Genomic DNA, 27935 nt, shown 5'->3' with positions numbered 1-27935 from the left:
TACGCGACTAACTACGGCAATCGCGCCCTTTTGTTTCTGCACCTCGGTCATACGTTTACGATAGTGAAGGAGCACTTCAACTGAGTGTTTCATTGTATCAGCAGATGACACGGTGGGAGGCGACCTCACTGCCAGACACCATGCATGAATGTCGTTACGCGCAGTTTAAAGGCGTGCTACCTTTAGTTTTTCGGAACATTGCGTTATCTGACATACGAAACGCACTTGCTTAACCTGGAGATATGCAGACAACTGCAATGATACGCAGCTCACTTGGCATAATTTTAACCCGTCTTTGCATCGTGATGCGACACGTGCGATCGTAAACGAAGCAAAAAAAAAAAAAGCTACTGCTGCTCTATTTCCTAGCCCCATGCGTTCTAGTATCCCTGCTCACCTATGTAGCCCCCACGGCCCCCTCCCCTCCCAAGTCCATACCTACCACTTCCATCAGTTTTCTTCGTAGAATAAAGATTCTTCACCAGCCAACAAAAATGTCCAGTGTGCAGAAATTAGCAGCGGGCTGCACACCCTTATGGCTCCAACAAAAAGCCCGTGCCAGTGTGTCAATATGCCGCTGTATTTTATTGAGAAGTAATACACACGACAGAGGCACCTCATCAGGAAATCTTCAAGTTGCTACTTTTTGGTTCGCCTGACCGCTTTCTTCCTTTGTAGTCCAAGGAAGGCTGTAGCTGTTGGAGAAATGAATGCAGGCCTATATCAGTTATGGCTGGCAAGCATAAATTGTTGGCACACGGTGGCCTGACACATTGTGCAATAAGTGACCCATGAAAACAGCCACAAAGAATGAAAAGCCACCACTATGATCACAACCATGAAGTTTGAAGCAAAAGCTCGACTGCAACAGCGGACTAGTGACTTGAGCATCTGACACATATGTGGAAAGGGCGGGGTTCAATTCCCAGTGCTGCTGGTTAGCCATGGATTAGCTGGTTTCCCTACAGGTGCAAGGTATGCCACGGCCTGGAGCTCAATTTCTCAGGGGTGAAATGCTTGGGAAAAAAAAATACGTCTTTGGCCCCACCTTGTGTAAACCAAAAACAGCCAAGGCACACCCTAGCCAAGGTGACCTTCAGCAAATAAAACAAAATACATATTGGCAATAAGTTTGAATGAAAATCTCGTACACCCTGCAATACTTTGGTCAAAGACAAGGTGAGACCTTTTGCAATCATTTTTCCCTGAGAAAGCAAAGGAGCTAGCTGGGCTATGCTGGCACCTATCTGAAGAGCCAGTGGGTTCCTAGCACTATTGGCATTTGACCTCATACCTTTAGCCTTAGTTGCACAACCGTGATGCATGCTGCCAGTTATATCTGATGTAAATGGTGGAGTCCTGTTTTCCGGCGACAGTCAAAGCAAGATCGCAGACATGAACTTAATGCATTCAAGCTGAATTTTTATTTGCATGATTCGCCTTCCCTGCTTGAAATAACCAATTCCAATGCTGCACATATACAACCTTTGCCCGTAAAGTTCAGAGACTGAGTCTATTAAAAAAAATGCGTTTAACATTGAAATCATTTGTGCAGCACCCCTTCGAAATAGTCTCCCTCGCAGTCTATACACAGCTTCCAACGCTTCTTGAGGTCTTGGAAACAGTTAGAAAACGCTTTTTTTGGCAGGGCTGTCAGCTCCTTTGTTGTGGCGTCTTGAATGGCCTCCACGCTCCCCATCCAGCGACCTTTTAGGGCTCTCTTCACATGAGGAAACAGGAAAAAATCGCATCGGGAGAGGTCAGGCGAGTATGGCGGATGGGGAAGTATAGTAATGCAGTGCTTGGCGAGAAATTTTGTCACGCTGAGAACAGTGTGCGGTTTTGCGTTATCATGGAGGAGGCTACATTGTCCAGACGCCCGTAAGTCGGGGCGACGGCGTCGCAGCACTGTGCATCACGCATGTGTTGGAGCACGCGGATATAAAACTCCTGATTCACCGTCTGCCCTTGTGGGACGAACTCGTGGTGTATGACACCTCTAGCATCGAAAAAAAACTATCAGCATTGACTGTTTCGGTCTCCTGTCGCGGCACCTTTCTCGACGCCGGAGAGCTTGTGGACCGCCATTCTGTGCTCTGCCTCTTTGTTTGAGGACTGTATTGAAAACACCATGTTTCGTCTTCAGCAATGATACTGTCAAATGCAGCATCCTTCTCTGCCTCGGAGAGTAAATCAGCACTCACTGATGCCCGCATGTCCTTCTGGTCCTGTGTGAGGGAGTGTGGCACAAGTGGCATTCAGCTTTCGTTTCCCCAAGTTCTCGCGCAAAATTTGGTGGCATGTTGTCTTACTAATGTCGAGATCATCTGATAGCATGTGGACTGTAATGTTGCGGTCTTGCTGTACGATTTCCCTGATCCGAGCCACGTTGTTTTCATTCCGCGAGGTTGAAGGGCCCCCCTGCCTTGTGTCGTCTTCCATCGGCGTTCTCCCCGAAATGGCCCTCTTGTGCCACTCGAAAACTCGCGCCCGCGATAATGTCTCGTTGCCGTAAGCGTCACGAAGGAGCTCGTACGTCTGTGTGGCTGTCTTGCCAAGCTTCACACAGAATTTTATGTTTACACGCTGTTCGAGGTGGACGTCAATCTCTCCACATTCACTCACAGTAGAAGGCGCAGACGACTAGTGACAAGTTGACAACGCATTTTTCTACATGTGCCATCTAGCGGCTGCCAAATCAATTAACATAAATAGCTAAGGTTAGCCCGAAAAGATGACGCTACACATACGCACCAGCATTTGTTTGGGGGAATCATTTCTAGAGAAGAAAATAAATCAGTCTCGAAACTTTACAGACAAAGGTTGTATAATGTTTACTGTGCCCTTTTTGCACACCTTTACATGAAACACTTCCCATTTATAAACAAACAGCAATCTGGCCTCCAGATTCGATGGAATTTAAAAATGCGAGAAACAAGCTAAATTGTTAAAAAATGACCTAGGACAATGCGTTAAAACAAAGCAAATAAATGGTGAGATACAGAAAAACCGTATCTCAACAACACAAGGCTTGCTCACAAAAGGGCTTGCTAATCACTTTGACAGTTAATTTATAAAATTGCTGCACCGTGGCATGAATATTCTATGGCAGGCTCTGATGTGGTGTTATCATCAGACAATTCTCCTGTAGTCAAATCTCAATAACTCAAGCTCAGAAGGGACCAAAAGTTCGAATCAAAGGGAGCCTGATCGGGCTTTTTCCAAGTGTGTTTTTGCTCTGGAATGATGCATATGACATTGGTAAACATGGATCATTATGTGCAATTCGTCAGCGCTCAATAAATCATCATCATATAAAAACTGCAATATAGCCACTGCTTTTTCATTTTAATTCATTCAAACTCTTGTGCTAAACTGCTCCAGAAGCCAGAATGGCAGCGAGTGAGCTAAGAGCAATTATATTGCAGTTCCTGTATGCCTCATGTAATCTGGTGCTCACTTGTGATGTCACAACTGTCTCTCAACTGCTGAAATCGAAACTGTACGGAAGAATACAGTTACTATAAGTTAGGCACTAAGCATAGGCAAACTTCATGCGATGACCTCTGTTTACTAATGTCTTGCGCATTATTCGAAAGCAAAAATACACTATGAAAATTTTGGTGTTTCCATCCCTTAATATGTGCCATGTTGATGGGAACAAAGCGTCAGTCTGAATAAATGGGAAATTGGGGGTGAGTGAGTTCAAATTAACAAGATTCCACTGAAGTGTTTTTTGTTTGAGCCAAGAGATGAATTTGAAATCAGTAATGCCCACAATCTGAAAAAGCAGCAAATCCATAGATACTGATAGTGTTCAAATTAAACCCGTGCAGTATGCACAGTATTGCTTCGATAGTGGCCCTCATTTTCAATCTGACCCAATCCTTTAGTCAGAAGTGCCTCCCTACGACATGAAGAGAAGTATGTGAAGAATTAAGCATTTCAAAAGCAGTGGCAGGAATGAGGTTCCACATTACAAGCCAAAATACATTATTCCTGACTTCTATAAGAAATTAGAAAAAATAATCTTGCCTGTCTCTAACAACTCTGATATGAGCAGCATTACAATTTATTTTCAGTTTAGATACAGGGAAGAAATTCAATGGAATCAGTGTTAAGAAAAGTTCATGTTTGAAGAACATTTAAAAAATACGCACTAAAGAAATTTTAGAAACTTGTTCACTCTCAGCCTTTTCACTCACTAAAGCAAACAGTGAGAGTTTGCAATTCAAATTTTTAATTGACGGGCTCTACATATACAGCACCCGTGGCACACCAGTCAACCTGCTTCAAATGTATTTGTAAAATGTGCTATGTATGTAGTGTGTAGGTTTCAACATCCCAAAGCTGCACATGGGCTGCAAAAGACTGTGGTAGTGGGCTCTGGACGAATTTAGAATGCCTAAGCCTACTTGCACAAAGCAAATTGGACAGTCTAGTTCCCAGTCTAGTGTCATTCGCAGTCAATACTCTCCGCTGGTTTCGAAGAAAGGAAAGGCGCAGAAACTGCCCCACTTTGCTGATGGACATCTCAACTGCGCCAGAGGAAAATAGAAAGCATGAACGCTGACTAAAAACTCCAGTTGCCAGCCGGTATTTGTGTTTGTCCTTTTATTCATTTGCATTTCTGCACTGCTGCCTGCTCCACAGAAACCCCAACAAGTAAAAGGACGAATGTGAATGCTGGCTGGCAGCATTCTTATTTTTTCTTAACTCAAGGTGCTGCTGAGGTGTCCACCAACAAGGTGAGCCAGTTACTCTGCCTTTCCTTTCCTCAAAACCAACAGACAGTGTAGACTAGAAACTAGACTGCTCAATTTGCTTCATGCAAGCGGATCCTGGGATCGCACAGAACATAGGCACTTTAGCATTTCACATTCATCAAAATGCAGCCTTCGCAGCATGGATTCAATCCTCGACCTTGGACACAGCAGCCAAATGACGTAGCCACTGAGCCACCATGGCAGGTGCATTTATAAAAGACAGCAACATGTTTACATTGTAACAGGGGCTTAGGTCAGCCCTCAGGCGGCGGCAAAACAGTCTCTGGTCTGTCCAGGTCAGCAGGCTTTCGCTCTGAGCGATGGCAGTGCGGCTAAGCTAGTGCCCTTCTTCACAACATATACTATAATAACTCACTTAATTTTTATAGGCATGTACAGTTCCTTATTGTTTGACATCTAGATTAATGATTTTGTATGAATTGGTTACAATGGCAAACTTGTGACACATGCAGATGACACCGCCATGTTTTCCTCTCAAGTTCAGATTTCCAGGGTTTTAATGCAGCAATAATGTTGGAGATAATGTTGAAAAACTACTGATTTAGTCAAATGAAAATTTAATGTTATTCAAGCAGCTTATAAGCAGTTATTTTTTGAGCCAAAATTAAAGCCTATAGCTCACAATGAAGTCTTCAACATGTCAGTAAGGATATTCAGGTTGTTAACAGAAAATTCTTATAGTCTCAATTTCTTCACATCTAAGCTGAAATCCCTACGTCATGAGTACAAGGGGTGTTCAACAAGTTTTGGTTCCTTTGCTGTAACTTCTGAACTGATAGAATTAAAAGGGGTTACATCAAAATGAGTTTAGAATGTCTTCTTTTCCAGAAGTACATCACGTTTTGACACGGTCCACTCCAGCATGCACCTCTGCCATCGATGCACCAGTCTATGCATGCCATCTTAAAAGAATTTAGGACAGCTACTGATGACACCGATCACTGTCAAGGGTCTGATAGAATCCTGTCTGGCAAGTGGGGAGCATCGTAATTTAAGAAGTAAAACATGCACTCAGCAAAGAATGAAGAATGATGTTTTCAACCAGTGATGTTTCAGCACCCAGGCTAGTTCACTATTGTTCACTATGAAGATGGATGGTATAGGGCCACATCTTGTGTGTACAACAGTGCAGTGAGTGGTTGTCGATATCAAAGAGATTGCCATTTGTCCTGTTAACTATATTCTTGGTTCATCCTGTTATTAACTACATTCTGCAGATTCCAAAAGCAAATGTGATAAAGATTTCCCAGTGTCCAAGACAGTGGTGTCATTCCAATTATAGTTGTCCCCCATCACTTGAGCACATTCTGCCAGAGCGGTGGTAGATGTGTGGCCTTTAGTGACGTCATTCTTGAACTCGTTTATTCTCCTTCTGAAGTTGCCTGGCTTGCCAACGCATGATGCAACAGTCTTTGCAAGGGGTCTTGCACACGACTCCCGGGTAGCGTGGCCATCTTAAAATCTTTACATAACAAAGCTGTTGCTTTAGTTTGCTGAATGGTAGGTGTGCAATGGGCAAATCGTGCTATATATGGTGAAAACTCGTGACCGAGCCTTGCTTTGTACCATGGGCATATGGAAGTTTAGCGCACGGTATGTTCTGCTGCAGTGATGGCACAGTGCTCTAATGAGTTGGCCAGTACAGCTGATCTGTTTGCGCAAGCCTAGGTTCGAAACCCACTTCAGAAGAAATTTTTTTCTCTTTCTTTCCTGATGAGGTCACGTAGGTTTTCAGACCCTCTGGCGTGAGCAACGCGAGATTTTCCGCAATAAAGTTGTGGTATGCCTTAGATGTTAAAGGATGCCGCTTCACGAATATCCTCCAGCAAGAAATTTTTTAAATAAATTTTGTAGAAGCAGAGTTATCTGTAGTCGAAATTTGAATATCAGTGTCTTCGTGCGTTTCCCTCTCCTCTGACCTTCATTTTTTGCAAAATGAAAGGCCGGCACTCACACTCCTCCACTGGCTAAAAAAAAAAAAAATGTACCTGTTTCAAACTGTTTAGTGTACTGAAATCAAAAGCCTCAAAGAGAGGTGCTTTAAGCAGCTGTAATGAGAGTAAGGCACGAACTGATTAATATAAGAGACCATAAGAACCAAATCAATTTAACACCCACGGCATAATACACGCACACAACAAGCTATTTTTCATGCTATTGTGCACTACACAAGAACGGCAAGAGTCAGCTTTGCAAAACTGTGCACTTAGCTGCACCAGTAATGCAATGCATTTCATAAACTGGAAAAGTAGTCTCCAGCTGCCTTGGTCTGGTTTGGAGAATCTTCTTATTTCATTTAAAATGCCCAAGATTTCTATGGCAACCTTTTGCTCCTATTCAATCAGACTCAAGTGTTCTCCTTTCCACAACAAGCTTAGCCTCTATGTGGCACCTTCCCCACAGGTTGCATGGGGTGCCCTCCTTTCCCAACATGGGTCTAGTCTGTTCGTGATACTATGCATCCATGAATGAACAGGAAGCTTTTAAGACATGTAGAAGGTAACAAACAATATCACTAGCAAAAAATGCTCAAAATTCTAAAAACTAACAAATATAAAAATTTTCTGGGTGAAAAGCACAAAAAGACAAATATCCTGAAAGATACCGCTACCTAGATTCCAGCACTTATTCAATGCAGAATGTCCAACTACACAACAACTAACTGCGCAACCATTCGGCATTACACAACATCCTCAACCTCATGCAGAACTTGTAGAACACTTGGTTCCTATCATTAAATATCCCTAAAACTATGCTCATGTCTGTTAAATATCATCTAACTGCCAGACTGCAGTAACCGAACCATTCAAATGTCTCGGTATGCATATTTTGCATGGCCTAACTTGAACATGTCATGTTAACCACAATTAATTCTGCTAACCAAGCTCCAAGTTATATACGCTGTAATCTTGCCCTAGCTTCTCCCCCTATTAAGCACTTGCTTTCCAAATGTTTGTGCAACCCACACTCGAGTATGCTAACACTACTTTAGTGCAAAAGCACTACTGGCCATGAACTCGCCGTGCTCGCACTCCCACTGCACCACGTGACCAACCACGTGACCAACCGCGTGACCAACCACGTGACAACAACTAGCCAGACAACCAGACTAACCTGGACTTGCAATCAAGATTGCTAGAAAGAGCCACCTGCCAGTGCAGTGGCACACGCTGATAGTGGTATGAGGACTTGCAGCCATCTATGACTATTAATAGAGAATGGCCAACTCTCCACATATGGACATAACCCACTCAAGATAACACATCATACCCCTAAGGCGGAGCTTAAGTGTTCCCTTCAATTGAAGAATGAACACCTGCTTTCGCACGTCTACTCGGTTTAACTACGTTAAACCTCTACTAATTTTTTTTTGATCTGCATCATACTAACCTAAGGCCACAAGTCTGTTCAGAACCGCGCTACCAGATTTATTCTAATATTCCTACAATTCACGCATTTTGCATTAAAAGCACAGCTAAACTTACCTGCACTAGCTGCTCGGCGTGGGATAGCACGTCTTTACCTTTTTCACGAATTTTTCTATTGTTGCCTTCTGGTAACTCTTATCTACTCAATACAGTGAATCCCCGCAAGCTCATACCACTGCCTTTCAGCAGTCATTTTCCTGTGCACAGCATAAGACTGGAATGAACTGCTCACAGAAGTAGCCCCCATCATCGACCCACTAATGTTCAAGCAGATCACAGAAAACCTTTTGTTTATTACTTTTTTATGCCATAAGATGCCGCCACTCATTTAATTTTTCAGTTAGAGACCTTTGAAGATATATAAAAAAATTATGTGTGCAAACGTGATAACTGTGGAAATAAGAGCAAGTAACAAGACACACAGCCATGTGAGCACTGTTATTCCTATAAAACAAAGTGAGGAGAAAAAATAAATAAATAAAAAGCCATCAGGAACAAGCAACAAAAAGTCACTTTCATGCAAGCCACGAAATCATTCCAAAGCTTTTGTGTCCGTCAACTGTGACAAAAAAGCGACAATTTCATATGTGCACACGGAAGGGGGGGTAATTGTGAGGATGATACACAGCTGTACAATTTCGCATCTGAAGACTAGCATTACAAAAGACCATTTTTCTCGCACATATGCATTCATGATGTCCATCCAACTTGTGATTACTTTTGACAACTTGTGATGAATTCTGACCAGCTTTAAAGCAGCCATAACAAATTTACACGCTGAAATTAATACAGTCGAGCCCACATATAACAGCCGAATGCCCGCTTATTACGAACAAGGGTGGTGTTACCTTTAAGATTTATATTAGGTCTATGGCACTGCACTTCAGACAAAACAAACAACTGTTGCCACACCATTCGGTTATAACGAACGAGGAGGCGCAATAAACTCGCTCCCAAAGTTGAAAAACGAGCGCTTCCCGCCGCAAACAGAAGAGCGTCTCCTAGACCCTGTAATCTCCCCTAATGAGAGTGTTTACCCCCCCCCCCCCCCCCCAAAAATAAAAAAATAAAAAAGGCGGCATTGAAATTGGAGTCAACCACCAACCAAGTGCGCCCAGACAGGCTAAAGGTCAGTTGGTTAGTGTGTGTGTGCCAGCTGGGTAAGGCGTTCAAAGTGGAAGTAGAAGTGTGGTAAAAGCCAGGCAGGGTCAGCATCGAAACCGAAACCAGTGCACACAGCTGGTGATCAACCAATGGCAACAATATGCAGCCTGTCTGAAGCATCACGAAGTATGTCTGCTAGCCCATCCAGTCATATGGCATGCGTTGCCTACCCGATCGGATCTCTGCCTTCTGCACTGCTGCCGCGTGCAGGCAGCGCAGACAGCAGCCAGTCTGTGGCACCCTTGTGTAAAGTGATCAATCAGTGAGCACAAATCAATAAAACCTGAAATCAGACAATAGCCGATAGTTTTCGAGTAAAGCGCTAGTTCACTCCCGGTTTGTAGGGCTATGCAACTCTACCTCTGTGCAAAAGTTGCTTCAAGAACCTGGTAACTGCAGCGAGGTGTCGCTTTATTTGGGATACAGTGCACTGCTTGAAAGTTTTACATAAAGGTTGTGCATGCTGGACGTTCTGTGAGCACATGCGCTTCGGTAGCTGCGTTTCTGCAACTTTGTCGAGAATTGAAGATAAGGATGCTGACATACCAGCAGTTGCCACGAATGCCTTTTAACCGCTGTCGGTATTATCGTGTCCCTAAAGCGGCTCGTCCGTAGCAAGGGTCTCGGCCAGGGGCACATAACCGTGCTGGAGAACTTAGGAGGCAGTTTGATAGGGTATGCTTTGAAGGAACAGATGTGCACAATTAACTTTTTAAAGAAATAAACGCCACTCCTACCTGACTGTATGTTTTAGCTATAATAGGGCAAGTCCACGTAGTACGAACTTCGGATACAACGAACGCAATCCATGTGACTATCAGGTTCATTATAAATGGGCTCAACTGTATGACCAATGCATAGAGAACACGGCACCAATCATTCTGGCGAAATATTACTGCTTTATGATGTACCATGAGAAGCCCTAAGATTACAATAAATGCTTACAGGCAGCCTACAATGGCATGGTACTCTCATCAACCCTGGACAGCGATGCCAGTGATGGTGCAATGCGTGGAGGCAGGAAACATTCTTTCTTCCATGGTACTAAGACATGATCAGCCAAAGTGCTCCACAATGACAAAAGAAAACTTCATCGCTCAGAAACACCACAAATAATCTTCAAGGCAGCTGATAATATCAGTGAACAGAGAATGCAAGGAAAAGTTGGAACCATACAGAGATTTGGTACAAAAAATACGAAAGAAATCTGAACACAATGAAGTGCATCCGCGATGTGGTACCTATGTGCCTACTCTAATACTTTTGAAGGTTTGCAGAGGCTGTTGAAGAGTGGTGATAATACATAGAAAGTACCGAATAGGACAGTAAGCAGGGATATAAAGCTGAATTGCATTCTATGCCTGTAAACCTGTTATTACTTTACCCTTAAAAAAAAAAAAATTTACAGTGACGGCAAGAATAGTCATCACCAAGTAAAATTGCAAGCTGGGCTGGTTGGAAGCAGTTCATGGTGAAATCTCATACAGCACAAAAAACGATTTTTCATCATGAAAGTGAACATGTTAGTCTCACCTGGCATTCTGCGAATCCGTCCTCCAAAAAGGCTCTCATGACGAAACCGTCTTGCCTTTTCAGACACTGGTCCTGGCCGTTTTATTTCCACAACTTGTAGGCACAGATTCCTGCATTGGTGCCAAGCTTAGTCAGCTACATCATTACTACACAAGTAGCCATAATGAACGCTGCTAGGAAATGAAAGCATATTTAACAAAGTTTTCCAAAAGAATCTGTTCAAGTGTAAAAACAGGCAAGATGAAAACACCATGAAAGATGTTCTAGTCACCCAAGTTTCAGCACAACTCCACCTGAACAGAAAACCTGACAGAAGAGCACGGCAATCACAGCATGCCAGGTTGAAATGGCAAAGCATGCTACTAATATCACTCCCAATACAAACATTGCGAGACAGGCCCCGAGATTTACTTAACTGTGCTCATAACAAGAGCTGTTCACACTGCCTGCTACACAACCTGTCCATCACGATAGCACTTGCACCAACTCGTTAACTCAAGTACCTTGGCGAACATCACTTACTTTGTGGCAGAAGAGTACCTGACCTTCAAACGCCTCCTTTTTCACAATGTACCTCACTACATAAACAGACCTTTAGCATATTTTACACAGAAAATAGCACGAAACATTTTTTCAAGCAATCCTAAATTTATCCACGTAACTATCGCCACCACCTTTAGCCTTTTTACTGTCATCCCAACGCACCCAGTTTCTGGTTTTGTTATCCAGCTGATTAGTCGAATTATGCACTAGGGATTAGTCATAGAAGAACATGCTCAACTTGGCACCTGCAAAAACCATACATGAGATCATGGACAAAGTAAGGTTTACAGTAAGCCTGCAAGTACGCTGAAGAACAAATTTCATTTGCTTAACCAAACTTAGGAGGCAAATGTATGAGCCAAACATAGTCCAGTTAAACCTTCCAAAAAAGAGTGACCTTTACTAAATAAAGAATGTACCAAAAAAATTAGAATTGGAAGGAATAGAAGCCCCCATGGAAACTATGTACTGAATATCTCTCCTGAAAAAGGTAAAATTTGATTAAAAAGTGATATAACTAGGGGTAGGGTTTTTTAGTTTAAACTGAAAAAAGAAAATTAGCTAAACCAATTTCTTGAAATTCAATTTCGACCAAAAAGGTCAGTATCCCTGGCATGTATGCCAGTGCTAGCTGGCTGGCTATTTAGTAGGAGTTACCCAGTCACAGAAAAAAATTATTGTGTGGAAGATAGTAGTACCGTTGGGCTAAGTAGTGCATTTATGTACTTTAAGGCATTGCTCCACGACTTCAGACACTGCTACTGCAGACCAGAAGGCTCCACCTCATTGCCAAACTAACTGCCATCGCCCGCTTAGGGTTGTTACTTCTTTTTTCCACCGCATGCAAGAACACTAATGTAAAACCATGCATAACCGTTTCGCAAAAACGTCACGTTCTGGCTACCGCGATGGTTCAGCACCAGTTCCATCGAATGCCATCATCACACAGACTACACAATGCGCTATCAGGCCCCTCTCATTCAACCCAGAGCACAGCAAAAACATGACAACCCAGTTTTTAGAACTAAAATTTCACTTATATTTTTGTGTGACAGTTCTATCATTAAACTCCCACTTTGTTACTTTTGTAATCACAATATTTCCTTCAGCACATGCAGCTCTAAATACAATTTGTGCATTGGTTACTGATAAACCAAAGTTCATGCTAATGAAAAGGATGAGATAAGCTTTATGTGATTGCTGACCATACAGAGATAACACAATGCATCACCGAAAAAAAGACAAAAGGTAATTCATTTGTAGAAAATATTATTCAGGCAAAAAAAAATAAACCTGTATTTTAAAATAAGCACGGAAAAAGATCGCCAAATTTTTGAAAATAAAAAAAAACATTTCTTCCTCAAAAAATAAAAAGGAACGAAAGAAGGCAATTTCCTGCTACCGTAAATCTCAAGATTGTGTGTGATACTGTTCTGCATTTACCCAATTTAGCAGTTTATTCTGCACACACTCATCACTAGCTGTGACCAAAACACTGCATTCAATAACGACACGCATGTTTGTCTTTTAAAAAAAATGAGCTATGGCAAAGAAAAGAGCTGTCATACAGACAAAAATAAAAGTTGTTCCCTTTTGACTTCATTACAGTACTATGAGCGGCTGAAGCCTTTTAGAGATGCCAGGACAGTGATTAGAAATGGTTTCTAGGCCTGGACAGCCTACCATATCATTAGACGGTAAGCAAGCAGAACCTTGCCTCAAAATTTCAAAGGAACTGAAAACTGACCAAAACACAGAACATGCTGCACAACTGCAGTTGAAATTTAAAAATCTTGCAGCATATTGATAGAAATCAGGAATGATGTTAGCAGTTAAATAGGAACTCTAATTTTATACAGATGAAGCAATTTTTTGCAACAACTACCCGTGTATCTATCCCACGAGATATCAGCATGCATATTCTAGTTGCTGTTAAATGCATTACTGCTTTTATTTCAAACCATGCTTTATTTATTGGCATTTACAATCTCTTCAGAACGTCTTTTTTTGATGCAACAAAAGTTGAGGTTGAAAAGTGGCACTGTCTTCACTACAATGAGTGTAATGACAAAATGATGAGTGCCCTCCAAGCATGGAGGCATAGACAAATGTTTATGTAAGCATGCATGCATAACAGAGTACACAAAATGTAAAAATCCGTATAGAAGTAACACAAACGTCTTGAAGGCATGCATCAGGGCTTGCCTACGACTGCTCCCATATTTCCTTAGGGTTTCTTAATTTTGCTTGCTTCTCATTGTCACTGCACTCATACAGAGTCGTTTCCAGCATCGAGATGTGTAAAGGCGAATGTGTGCACTGATAAAAAAAATTCTTTAAAAAATGGTTCATAGCTTTTCTAACACAACTGCTGAGGAATTAGGTACTTTGGGCGCCAAGTTTCCAGTTGCATGAAAAAAGTTGGGGTTCCTGAATATCAGTTACCGATGACATTAAGTTATGAATATGAAATGGCGCCACGTCAGTGTGAAATATTAAATCCATATGTAAACTAATAATCTGAAAGAGCTGTGTCGGTGAGCCTGCTTGCTACTCAAATGGTGATGAAAGTTTTCTGCAGAGTACTGTGGCAAGTCATCGAGCATGGTCTTACAACAAAAACATGACCAGTACACTGGGTGTTCCACTTAAGATGTTCTGCAATTTTTAAAAATAGGGTTTTTGAGCTAGAACAGCACTTTTTTTGGCACAGTATGCTCGTAAACAAATATTGAATAGTCAACTGTTCAATTATTACTGTTAGTTTCATCATTCATTGAAAGGCATGTAGCCTACCATACATAAGTAATCTCTATATCAACCAGGATATAGCTGGCAACACAGAGGAGTTCTATAGTATTAACGAGAGGGTGGCAGCTATCGTAGTTAGGCTTAATTAGAGGTACAAGCTGAAGGTGGTGCAGGCCTAGGCATCTACACCACCAAATGGTTGAAAGCTTCTATGAAGACCTGGAATCGGCACTGAACAAAGCAATATCACAGTACATTGTGCTGATAGGCGACTTCAATGTGAAGGTAGGCAAGAAGCAGGCCGGAGACCAGGCAGTAGGCGACAACGGCATAGGCTCCAAGAATAGCAGGAGAGAGTTATTAGTAGATTTCGCAGAGATACATAATTTACGTATCATGAACACCTTCTTCCGGAAATGAATGAACAGGAAGTAGACGTGGAAGAGCCCCAATGGTGAGACTAAAAATGAAATAGACCTCATACCATGCGCTCACCATGGTATCATGCAGGACGTGGAGGTCCTCGGAAAGGTGCATTGTAGCAACCACAGAATGGTGACGTCTCGAATCAGCTTAGAATTGAAGAAGGAACAAAAGAAATCAGTGAAGCGGAAGCCCATTAACGAATTAGCGGTAAGAGGGAAAGTATAAGGAATTCAGGATATCGCTGCAGAACAGATATTCACTTTTAACTGAGGAAGACGATCTTAATGTTCAAACAATGAACGGTACTCTCACAGCTATCATTATGGAGTGCGCAGAAGAAGTAGGCGGTAGGTTGGTTCGACAGGATATCGGCAAGCTATATCAGGAAACGAAAGATTTGATTAAGAAATGCCAAAGCAAGAAAGTGTCTAACCCTATGGACAGGATAGAACTTGCAGAGCTATCAAAGTTAATAAATAAGCACAAGGTAGCCGACACAAGGAAGCTTATATGAAGAGAATCGAGCGTGCTCTAAAGAATGGAGGTAGCCTAAAAGCAGTGAAGAGGAAACTATGAACAGGCAAAAACCAGATGTATGCACTAAGAGACAAAGAGGGCAATGTCACTAGCAATATTACATGAATAAGATAGTTAAAGTAGCCGAAGAGTTCTACACAAATTTATACAGTAGCCAATGTAATCAGAACGTTGATAATAGTGGCAGTAGCGCACAGCAATGGGACATCCCACCAGTAACGAAAGAGGAAGTAAAGAAAACCTTAGGAGGAATGCAAAGGGGGAAAGCAGCTGGTGTCGATCAGGTAACAACAGATCTCTTGAAAGACGGAGGGGAGATTGTGCTAGAAAAACTAGCCACCCTCTATACGCAATGCCTTGTGGCCTCGAGCGTACCAGAAGCTTGGAAGAACGGTAACATCATCTTAATCCATAAGAAAGAAGATGTCAAGGGCTTGAAGAATTACAGGCCGATCAGCTTACTGCCCATAGCCTATAAGGTATTCACTGAGGTAATCGCTAATGGAGTCCGGACAACCTTAGACTTCAATCAACCAAATGATCAGGCAGGCTTTCATAAAGGATACTCGACAATAGACCATATTAGCACTATCAATCAGGTGATACAGAAATGCTCAGAATATAACCAACCCCTATGTATAGCCTTCATTGATTACAAGAAAGCGTTTCACTCAGAGGAAACCTCAGCAGCCCGGCAGGCATTGCAGAATCAGGGTGTAGAATAGTCCTATGTGAAAATATTGGAAGATATCTATAACGACTGCACAGCTACCATAGTCCTTCATAAAGTCAGCAATAAAATTCCAATAAGGAAGGGTGTCAGGCAGGGAGACACGATCTCATCAATGCTATTCACCGCCTGTTTACAGGAGGTGTTCCGAGGCCTGGATTGGGAGCAGTTGGGGATAAGAGTTAATGAAGGATACACAAGTAATTTGCGATTCGCTGTGACACTGCCTTGCTAATTCACTCAGAGATGAGCTGCAAAGCATGATCAATGAGTTAGACAGGCAGAGCAGAATGGTAGGTCTTAAAATTAACATGCAGAAAACCAAAGTAAAGTTCAACAGTCAGCAACAGAACAGCAGCTCACAATTTCTAGCGAGGTGCTGGAAGTGGTAAAGGAATAAATTACATAGGACAGATAGTGACCACTGATATGAATGATGAGGGAAATAGAATAAGAATGGGGTGGAGTGCATATGGTAGGTTCTCTCAGATCATGAATGGCAATTTACCAAGAGAAAAGTATAGAACAGCCGTATCTCCCCGGTATTCACCTATGGTGCAGAAACGTGGAGGCTAACGAAAAGGGGGGTTCAGCTTAAGTTATGGACAACGCAGATGGCTATGAAAAGAAAAATGATAGGTGTAATGTTAATAGACCGGAAGCGGGCAGAGTGGGTGAGGGAAGAAACGCGGGTTAATGACATCCTAGTCAAAATGAAGAGGAAGAAATGGGCTTGGGCAGGGCATGTAATGTGAAGGCAAGAAAACCACTGGCCTTTAAGGGTGACGGACTGGATTCCAAGAGAGGGCAAGAGCAGCAGGGGATGGCAGAAAGTTAGGTGGGCGGATGAGATTAGGAGATTAGGACACTGGCCGCAACTGTCAAAGGACAGGGTTAATTGGAGAGACGTGGGAAAAACCTTTTTCCTGCAGTGAGCGAAGTCAGGTTGCTGCTGCTGCTGCTGACGATATCAGGTTTTAGAATTTCGAAACCACAGTTACCCTCGGTGCTGTGGTCCAACAAATTTTGGCTATTTCAACGAGTTATAGCCGCCGCGGTGGCCGAGTGGTTATGGCGTTAGGCTGCTGGCCCGAAAGACGCAGGTTCGATCCCGGCCGCGGCGGTCGAATTTCGATGGAGACGAAATTCTAGAGGCTCGTGTACTGTGCGATGTCAGTGCACGTTAAAGAACCCCAGGTGGTCGAAATTCCCGGAGCCCTCCACTACGGCATCTCTCATAGCCTGAGTCGCTTTCGGACGTCAAACCCCCATAAACCAAACCAAACCAAACCATTTCAACGAGTTATGTGCACTGGAGAGGTTGCTTCACCTGCGAACTTTTTGAAAGTGCATATATTTTGGCGTGACAAACACAAAATGTTGGCATAGCACCGAAGGTACCTGCATTTTCAAAATTCTCAAAACTGATATGTATATTACTATAGCTGAACGTTTTTTTCACTGCCGATTACTTCGGTTTAAAGGATTCCTCATACGTTCCAGACGCCAGTGCAGAAAGAATGAATGAAATCAGGATATGCAAACAAAAGTTACTCCACTTATAAATTCAAAATAATAAGAGCACACATGAAATCAAATTTCCCTTGCCCCTTATATTTGCCCAGTGCCGACACTAGTACACATGCAGCTGAAGCTTGCATGCAATTGTTGCCGTGCCAGGGCAGCCTACAGCTGTGCATTCTGACAGCGGCAGTGTTCCACATATGTCACAGGCAGGGTAGGAGCAATTAACGCAGCAGGAGTTCCCCGATGTTTCTTTGTAATCCCTTTGGCGTTGGTAGGATTGAAAAGCTTGCCCTCTCCTCCCAAGTGTCCTCCACACCTTCCTCCTGTCTCCTAATCTGCTGTTCCCTTTCACATCTTTGACCACGGTGCATTGGTGGGCTTTTTTTTTTTATCCGATAGCGTTAAGGAGCTCATGCCACAGAAAATGCGGCGTTGTCGGCATCACTGACCGTGAGCGAAAAATCCACAAAAAAAATTGGCAGTGGCTTAGGTTGGCTGTGCCAAGATATACGTAGCAAAAGCTAAGGCACAGCTTGGTTAGCCTTGGTTAATCTTGATTAACCACGTGGTCCGTCACGCGGTTAGTCACGTAGTATGGTGCGACCAAGGTGGGACTGCGAGCTCCGCGAAACTGTGAGTTCGTGGCCAATGTAGCGTTCGCTACAAAAATTTTCAGAGAAGCAATCCAGGAGGCAGATAGGCCACCTAGGTCATGTAACCTTGTGGCGTCATCACAACCTGCCCACCGGATTGAGAGCACACTAGGCACCGTGGCAGGTTGAAGTTAAATTAATGATCGGTCGCGCGAGCCTGCTCGGAAAGAGCATCCTGGATCACACAAGTCCCACCGGTGGTAGCACCTGCCATCCCAAGGCAGTGGCGCACTACTTAACCGCTGCGCCACTGCACCAGGAGTGGTATGAGGACTCCCAGGGATCTATGAATTTTAGAGAAAGACCAATTCTGCATACATGGGCATTAACCCATTAGCTATCACGTCATACCCCTAATGCAGAGCTTAAGTGTCCCCTCCAATTTTTTTTTTTTTTACTTTTTCACTACCCTCTCATTATCGGCAGTTTGAACAGCAGCACTCGCCTCTATGACAGTTTGAAGCAAAATGGATAAAGGCTGCCTCTGGCATTATTCTTAGTTTTCGTTCTCCTGTATCACTTTAACTTTTTTTTTCCTATGCAAAAAGCTTACAACACTTAAAGACAGTACCCTTTTTCTGATATTATCAGGCTACTCTATCGCTGTTCTCGCAATACTCGCTCCAAAGCTGTGTACCCACCATGCACACACACTGTTACATACCAGAATTCATTTTTCGTCCCAACTGCCAGTGACCAGAGAGAGAGAGAATGAAGGAAACGCAGGGAGGTTAACCAGATGTGAGTATCCGGTTTGCTACCCTACACTGGGGATGGGGGATAGGGGTTAGAAAGATGACAGAGAGGTAAATGCAAAAAAAAAGGAAAAAAAAGGAACATGCACACATGGAGACACACACACACAAGGCGTTCCAGTTAAAGTCTTTCACACAGCCCGGTAGATTGTAAGAAGCGCAAAAGCGCTTGCACGGCCTTCTTCTGCGACGGTAGGTCCTTGCGATGTTGCAGAATTCTTTTTTCGGATAACGGTTGGTCGTCCAGTTGGTCAAGTTCGTGGCTAAGGCATGCCCTCTGTGGACTGTACTGCGGGCAGGAGCACAATATGTGGCCAATTGATTCTTCATGGCCGCAGTGGTCACAGGTTGGTGTGTCGGTTATCCCTATGCGGAAGGCATAGGCTTTAGTAAAGGCAACACCCAACCAAAGTCGATATAAAAGCGTGGCGTCTCTACGGCGAAGCTGTGATGGCGTTCGGAGACTTAATGTTGGATGAAGTGAGTACAGTCGCGTATTTCTTAAATGTGGTTCATTCCATTGCGACTCGGTGCACTGCCGAGCAAGTAGGCGGAGCTTCCGTGCCGCGTCAGTTCTAGAAAGAGGAATTGGGACGTTGCGCTCCTCAGTATGGGCCAAGCGGGCAGCGTGATCCGCCCGTTCATTGCCGATAATCCCGCAGTGACTTGGAAGCTACTGGAACGTTATTTCATGGCCGGCATCACTTATATGGTGTAACATCTCTGCAATATGGAAGATTAGTTGTTCGTGCGGTCCGCGTCGTAGAGGTGACAGTAGAGACTGCAGTGCCGGCTTCGAGTCGCAGAATATTGTCCATTTGTGTGGCGGTTCGTCACCAATGTGATGAAGGGCAGTTAAGAGCGCTGCGAGCTCTGCTGCCGTCGATGTTGTCGCGTGGGTCGTCTTAAATTTGATTGTTGTAGCTTTCGCTGGAATGACGATTGCCGCCGCGGAGCTGCTTGGAAGAACAGATCCATCAGTGTAAATATGCGTGGAGTCACGGTAGTTCTCGTACAAATGTAGTAGCGTGAGCTGTCTAAGGGCTGGTGATGACAGATCAGCTTTTTTCGAGATACCAGGTATTGCGAGGTTTACTTTTGGCTGAGCGAGGCACCATGGAGGGATCGAAGGTCTCGCAACCGGAGTGAAACAAGCTGGCAATGATTCTTCATATGCAGTTATTGTTTGGCTGAAAGATGTGTGTGGCCTGTCCGCTGCTAGAGAGGCTAAATGGTGACGAGGATTCCTGGCTAGATGCCTTATATGGGTCCTGAGTACTTCAATTTCAATGTGGGTCTTGACAAGGTGGTCTCTAGCGATTGCTATCGTAGCCACTGTTGAAGCACTATGAGGCAGGCCTAGACAGATCCGGAGCACTTGACCCTGGAGACTTTGTATTGTGCGTAGATTCGTTTTGCCTGTGTTGATTATTGCTGGCAAGCTGTATCGTAGAAATCCTAGAAAAAGCACCCTGTACAGTTGTAACATGGCACTAGGCGACATTCCCCAGGTCTTGCCAGCGAAAAACTTGAACAGGTGGCAGATGCCTGTCAACCGTTTTTTCACGTATGATATGTGTGGGCTCCATGACAAGTCCCTGTCGATTATGACACCTAGAAACTTGTACGATCGGACCCATCGTATTATTTGGCCATTTATCATTACACTGTAGTTTGCCATGGGTTTGCACGTAAATGGCACTAGTGCGCATTTCTCGAAGGAAATTTCCAGACCTCGATTACGGAGGTAGATAACAGTTTGTGTGGCGGCTCTCTGAATTCTCGCTCGCAACTGTAGGCGTGTTACTGCAGATGTCCATATACAGATGTCATCCGCGTACATTGATAGCCTGACTGTGGTTGCCACGTGCTCAAGGAGAGCAATTAGTGTTAGATTAAATAACACGGGGCTAAGTACACCGCCCTGGGGGACGCCGCGGTAGCTATAGTGAAGAGAAGTATGGCCTTCCTCAGTGCTTACAAAGAAGGATCGCATGGATAGATAGCTCCGTATCCATTGAAACATCCGACCACCCACTCCTACCTCTGCGAGAGCAGAGAGGATGGCTTCATGCGTAACGTTGTCATACGCCCCTTTAACGTCGAGGAATAAGGATGCACAGAGACGCTTACGGCTTTTCTCATGTTGAATGTAGGTCACCAGGTCGACGACGTTATCGATCGATGATCGACCGCGTCGGAAGCCCGCCATGGCATCTGGGTAGGTGTTGTGGTACTCCAAGTACCACTCCAGGCGTCCTAGGACCATCCTCTCCATTACTTTGCCCACACAGCTCGCCAAAGCGATCGGGCGATATGATGAGAGCTCCAACGGCGACTTGCCAGGCTTCAGCAGAGGAACAAGGCGACTTGTCTTCCAGGTTGTTGGTAGCGTGCCATTTCTCCAAGATTCATTGTACACCTCTAGAAGAACTCCTCTCGCTCGCTCCCCCAGGCGACACAGAGCTCGGTAGGAAATTCCGTCAGGTCCTGGCGCTGATGTGCGGCTACACAAAGCTAATGCTGCCTTAAGTTCGTGGATCGAGAATGGTAGATCCAACCGGAAATCACGTGGTGGCGGGTAGCTGCTCGAAGGCGATGGAATGTTGGTAGCTGTGAGTTGGCCGGAGAATCTGGCGCAGAAATCCTCTGCCACGTCAATCTCCGATCTCTTTTGAGAGAGGGCAAGCGCCTTGAATGGGAATCACTGTACGGGAAGCGTCCGCAGCCCGCGCACAGTTCTCCATAGTTGCGATAAAGGCTTGCGTGGATCTAGCGACTCACAGAAGGCAGCCCAACGTTGCGATGCGAGCTTGTCTAGCCGGCGCTGTATCTTCTTTTGCGCGCGCCTGGCGGTCCGTAGATCGTCCATTGTTTTCGTACGTCGGTACCTTCGTTCAGCACGTCGTCGGATTGCTCGTAGTCGTTCTAGTTCCACATCAAAATCATTAAGTTTCGAGGAGCATGTTAGAGTACACATAGTGTCTTGCACCACGCTCTTGATTGCCTCTTCCAAGTCTAAAGATGAATTGGCGTCGCAGTGTGCTTCCATAAGAGACTGAAATTTAGGCCAGTCCACTCTTTGGATCGTATCCTGTGTTTTGGAAGCGATCAATCCTCTGATCTTGACGTACGTGGGGATATGGTCGCTTCCGTGCGTCTCTATGTCCGCAAACCACCCTGCACGTCTGACTAGACTTCGTGAGACGAAAGCCAAGTCAAGACAGCTGCTGTATGTGGAGCCACGTAAGAACGTAGGACTTCCATCATTCAGCAGCCAAAGTTCATTACTGGAAGCGAAAGATACCAAAGCTCTGCCTCTGGCGTTGACGATCCGACTTCCCCAGAGTGTATGATGGGCGTTGAAATCTCCAATGATGACCCAGGGATTGGAAGTTGAGGAAAGGATGTCTCGTAGTCTTTTGTAATCAAATCGACTTGACGGAGATAGGTAGGCGCCTACAAAAGTAAAGGCCAGATTCTTTTTCCTTACGTTTAGGCATATATATTGATTACTGTCATTAGGAGGTACAGGCTGATGAGTGTAGGTGAGGTCACGGCCTTCAAGGTCAAGGTCTTCACGGCGGAAAACATAAAGCTTTCAGGAAAAGTCACCTCGTCAAGCATCATCATCAGCGGACGTTTCCAGCACTCCGAACACCGATGTTGGAAGGGTGAAAACTGCCAGATCACTTTCCACAAAGGAATGGCCGCCACTTCCGCGTACACGACCGCCAGAAGAGCCGCAGAAGAAGCCGCCCCCAGTACAGCAAGGTGCTGTATCCGAGGAGTCGCGGAATACAGATGAGCAAGTGATAGCACTTATTAGGCCTTTAATGAATGCCATTCGCGTGCTGCTAAGCAACATGCACACACCGTCTGCCAGAAGTGCGCTTCAAGTACTGGACGCTCTGAGTCCAGTGCTTGCTACCCTTGAGTAGATCATGGCTCCACAGCCTTCGTCTTTTAGAGAAGAGGTCCGACAAGCAGCTATTTTTCAGTGGAATGCCATCGGACTCAAAGCGCGCCTTTCGGATTTCCGTCGCTTCGTGTACGCCAATATGTTTCCCATTATCGTCATTTGCGAGCCGAACTTATCGAACAAAATCAGGCTTTCTGGATATGAGTCATATATGTCGTCAGCCAGTGACCAGAATCACCTGCCTGAACATATTGCCACCATCAGTGGCCTGTCATGCTTCAAGCTTGCAATCGAAGCCCATCATCGATACCTTCTCACCTAAAACCTTTTGCCATGTTACACCCACTCTTCATGTAATGTCCTGGGAAGGAACATCTGGGGTATAATAAACAAATAAATAAATTTTGGAGCCATTTCCTCAGTATAAAACAATTAAGTTCAACCTGGATGCATTCACTGCATTTTGCAGATGCTGCATACCTAACTTTAGCAAATACCAGAATGCTGTCCCACAGCTATGCACTCATACATCATACATGGCCAGCATTCATCTGGAAAAACATCACATATCAAACGTATTGGCCCCACTCTGTTCTCCGGACTTCCACAAAAACTTGCTTCTTAACCAGGCCCAAGTTCTGCAGTATTTCAGTACAAAAGATTAAAAGAAATGTAACCATGACACGCCCTCAAAGAATGCACGCACCACGGATGTGCTCCTTAAAGAATGAAATCCTGCCAGTGGCAACCCACTACACTCCGTTTCATACATAGCAGGCAACGCTGCCAAAGCTAGCGTGCCTGTTTGCGCAGGTTAAGTCCATGCCCAAAAAGTAGTTCGCCATACAACCAAAGTGAACACATGCATGTTTCATTGTGACAAACCTTAACTTTCATGACTGGCATGTCATGGACTTCCTTTTACCTCTCGCCATATTTTCGTCCTGCGAGCCATCGACACTTCAAGAAGCAAGAGTATGATACGCGATTGGCAAGGCGAATTGCTGCTACTCAATCTGCACAAAAATAATAGTTCACACTTGGTGAAAAATCAGCCAGTGGGCCGAACACTAAGCGCCTCACAGTTTCAAATGTGATTTTCAATGCTGCCACGTCGTTTTATACTGGTCTTTGTTTGCCTCCAAACACCCACTGGAGTTGCGACAAGAACGAATTATATGCGGCGGAGTAATACGGTTTCGCGGATGCACTCCTTCCGCAGTATCCACAGTGTTGCCTGCTTAGTATGAAATGGAGTATAGTACATGAGAAACTGCTGAATTTTTTGTAAAACGAAAAATAAATTTTTTATAGTAAAAGCACACTTTCTGAACACCTCTAATGGATTGTACAGCACACTTGGGATGGTACACAGGTACCATTATAGTCAATGTAATCTCCAACATTTAAAAGCATGCTACTGGGTTAGATGACAACATCACGCAGCACTGTACTTTGTAGTGCATGCTTTGACTTTCATTCAATTCTGCTGGCAGTATCATTTGCGGCACACCAATGTGCATGCTTTGTGCACACCCAAGTTGTTGGGCAAACAGAAAACACAGCAAAGGCAGCAGAAAAATGAAGGGGGTGCTAAAAACACAAAAACGACATAATCTGCTCCATATCAGAGTGAAATGCAATGTTGATTGGTGCCTTCACCCAAATGGGGATTTAGCACTGACACACACTATAAAGTGCATTAAGAAAGACCCTGGACTGGGTTAACAGCAAGTCAGGTGCTTTGCCAATGGGGAGGCCTGAAGGGGGCCCGGGCCCCACGCAGAAGTCAAGTTTACCAACCTCCCCCCACTGCCTCATGAGACATTAAATTACCCCGAGCTGCCGCCCTAAAAAAAATCCTGGCTATGTACCTGCAGCAGGTCGCCTATTAATTCATTACAAAAAATGGCAACCCCCAACAGACAGCGTCAATGTGGTCGAGTGGAACACTACACACTCTTAGATTTGACACTTCTGCAACTGCTCACCTGGAAGTCCATGCTGCTGGTACAGGCTTTTCAGCTTTTCTCTTCAGCACGCCTGCTCGCACCACTTTGTGGGTAACAGGCTCTTCAATTTGTGCAATCTGTGCCAACACGTCTCCAGACAGCCTTTCAGGCAGCTGCTCTGGTAAGCTGTCTTCTTCAGACATGCTTTCTTCCTGCTGCTCTGCTAGGTTATCTTCAACAAAAGGCACTGCCTTACTGGCAGCAGGCCCTTCACTTTGTGTGAGCTGAGCCAACACGTTTTGGAACAACCTTTCTGGCTGGTGCTTTACTGTGCTGCCTTCGCCTTGAGATGAGCTTTCTACCCACTGCTTTCTCATGCTACCTGGAACAGCTTCAGCATCATTGTTGTCTGATGTTTTGGCCGATCCCATCTCGCTTGCGTGTGGCAGCGGGGTCACTTGCTGGTCTCGAAGTTTCCTACACAATAAAAAATAATGCAGCAAATTGTGGGAAGGCACACACAACACAGTGGATAGGAGCCGATTTTGTTTCTTAATTTTTCTCATTCTGTCATGGTCTGAAGAACAATTCACCTAGCAGAGTTACCCTTTTGTATAATTTTAGAACTATGCACTGGGTTCCCATTGCCAAACTGAGCGCTTTAATCATGCCATGTGGCCCATCAAACTGTTTGTCCACAGAACTCTACCCTGGATAACTGAATAAAGTCCAGTGTGAACGCACGATGGATAAAACATGCCCTGGCAGTTGTTACGTGCTTCCCAGACGACAGCAGCAAGGATGCAGTTATGCGCTAAGAAATCCAATTCAATGTGGAAGAAAATTAATTCAAACGCTGCTCTACTTTTACAAGGTTTCGTTACCCTGACCCACACACACAATGCAAACAATTCTGCTACCAGGTGCGGTATTCTGCGGGTGTCGCCTATTCAGATATGTCTACTTCTGTATGTGCCGGTGTGGCTTCTGGGGCTCGAGCCAATCGGCGCGAACTGAAGTAAACGTCTCGAAAGGCGACACCCGCTGAATACCACCCCAGCGGCTAATACTGTTGCATGACGTGTGACCGGCTCCCAGATTAATTATTCGTCAGCTGAACTGCGGCTGAACCAAGGACATGTGAACTAGATATATTTAAAAACGAAGTGACCGCACCACAGATGTTATGGTTCAGTTTTTAGGCGTAAAAACATGAACTTTAAAACTGTCGGCAACCAAACTGACGAAACAAGGCAAGACATCATCCGCCAAATTATTTCGCCCGAGAAGAAAGCTAAAGTAGCTTCGGCTTTGAGAAACAGCACAATGCACATACGTTCTAGTAACGTTGTCACATACCGTGTCTGTAACCGCAGTACAGTATAAGACAGTACGAGCACGCGCCGCGCGCATAGCCGTGTCAACTGCGTGCAGCCATGAGGGCCATGTGGCTCTGGTTGGCTGCCAGCTGGCTGCAGTGGTAGCCGAACATACCGAAACCGAAACTGAAACCATGACACGGAAAATTGGTTGAAATTTTTTTTTTCTGAGGAAAGGAAATGACCCAGTATTTATTTATTTATTTATTTATTTATTTATTTATTTATTTATTTATTTATTTATTTATTTATTGATACTGTCAGCCGTAAGGCCGTTACAGATTGGATGCATACAACTCAAGAAGTACACTCAGCCACAAGTACAAAATTTACACAAACTTACATGAAATCATCAATCATCTTGCCAGCAGATAAAGCCACAAGTGCGTCAGATAGGTAAGTATTCATAATAACACGCCCGGTTTCAGACCACCGATGATCGGAGTATCTGGCTCGCATCTCGGCTGACACCTGAACCGCGCCGTAAGGGAAGGGAGGGACTAAAAGAAAAGAGGAAGATAGAGGTGCCGTAGTGGGGGCTCCGGAATATTTCGACCTTTAGCTTGCTCTGACATCGTAAAGCACACGGGCGTCTTTGCGTTTCGCCTCCAACGAAATGCGGCCGCTGCAGTCGGGTTCGATCCCTCATATCATGTTTACGGCAAAGTTACATAATTATAATACTCTGATCAAGGACTCTGATCTCTGATTCTAGTATGGAGGTTAAAAGCGCATGCAGTACACTATTTTGATGGACGACTAGCAGACATCAAGGCAGCCTATTTGGTACTAGTGTTCCTGTATATGCTCCCCTGCGGGAGCATATTTAAGAACACTATTTGGTACGGGCTCGTGATGCTATCGTGTGGGAGCCGCAAGAAGCAAAAGGTAGGGCAGTGCAGCAGACGATATGAAACCGATAGGTATGGAGGAGCGTTAATTGCGCAAGAAGCAGTGAAAAACAAAAACGGGAAGGCGGTTGCGTTTTTATGGAGGCCAAACGCTAAGGCGCCCATATGCTGTGCGATGTCAGTGCACGTTAAAGATCCCCAGGTGGTCGAAATTATTTCGGAGCCCTCCACTACGGCACCTCTTTCTTCCTTTCTTCTTTCACTCCCTCATTTATCCCTTCCCTTACGGCGCGGTTCAGATGTACAACGATATATGAGACAGATATTATCGTAATATTATCTATGAAGGCTATATACCGGATGTTGCAGCGAACACTTTCAAAAATTTGACGGAGGCAGAATTCTAGAGGCCCGTGTACTGTGCGATGTCAGTGCACGTTAAAGAACCTCAGGTGGTCGAAATTTCCGGAGCCCTTCACTACGGCGTCCCTCATAGACTGTTTTGCTTTGGGACGTTAAACCCTCCTAAAAATAACTAAAAAAATTTCGAAAAAAGGCATTTGGGGGTCAAAATATGGATTTTGGGGCATAGTATTACCAGTGTTGGCGGACACCAGAAAATCGGTGAATCATCTTAATTAAGTGTTAAGCTGGTTAACCAATTTTTAATAATTAACCTTTTAATCAGTAGAGTTAGGCGCTTGGTTGCAATTAGAGATTTGTAGGCGGTCGCTTGTAATAGCCATATCAGTTTTTAGAATTTCGAAAACGCCATTACCCTTGGCACTGTGGCTCGACAAAAGTTGCCTTTTTCGACGAGTTACGTGCACTGGAGGGGTTGCTTCGTCTGCATGCTTTCGAAAGCGCATGTACGTTTTTGCACGATGCAGCCAAATTTTGTCGAGCCACAGCGCCAAGGGTAGTCGCGTTTTCGAAATTCTAAAAACTGATATGGCTATTACTAACGATCGGCTACAAATCTCTAATTGCAACCAGT

The 27935-nt window shown here is 44.4% G+C and overlaps 1 protein-coding gene across 1 annotated transcript; it reads right to left on the bottom strand.

Annotated features, from left to right (window-relative positions):
- Positions 1–559: 559 nt before the first annotated feature.
- On the bottom strand, positions 560–26161 carry LOC144114522 (uncharacterized). The gene is made up of 4 exons (XM_077648323.1): positions 26068–26161; positions 24748–25185; positions 10913–11022; positions 560–695 (listed from the first exon to the last, which is right to left on the bottom strand). Exons 2-4 carry the CDS (start codon positions 25137–25139, stop codon positions 640–642), a joined length of 558 nt encoding a protein of 185 aa, XP_077504449.1. The 5' UTR covers positions 25140–25185; positions 26068–26161; the 3' UTR covers positions 560–639.
- Positions 26162–27935: the final 1774 nt, after the last annotated feature.

Source organism: Amblyomma americanum, chromosome 1 (assembly GCF_052857255.1).
Source record: "Amblyomma americanum isolate KBUSLIRL-KWMA chromosome 1, ASM5285725v1, whole genome shotgun sequence".
Lineage (NCBI taxonomy): Eukaryota > Metazoa > Arthropoda > Arachnida > Ixodida > Ixodidae > Amblyomma > Amblyomma americanum.
The sequence above is the reverse complement of the archived record's forward strand: the minus strand, read 5'-3'. Positions and strand labels throughout refer to the sequence as shown.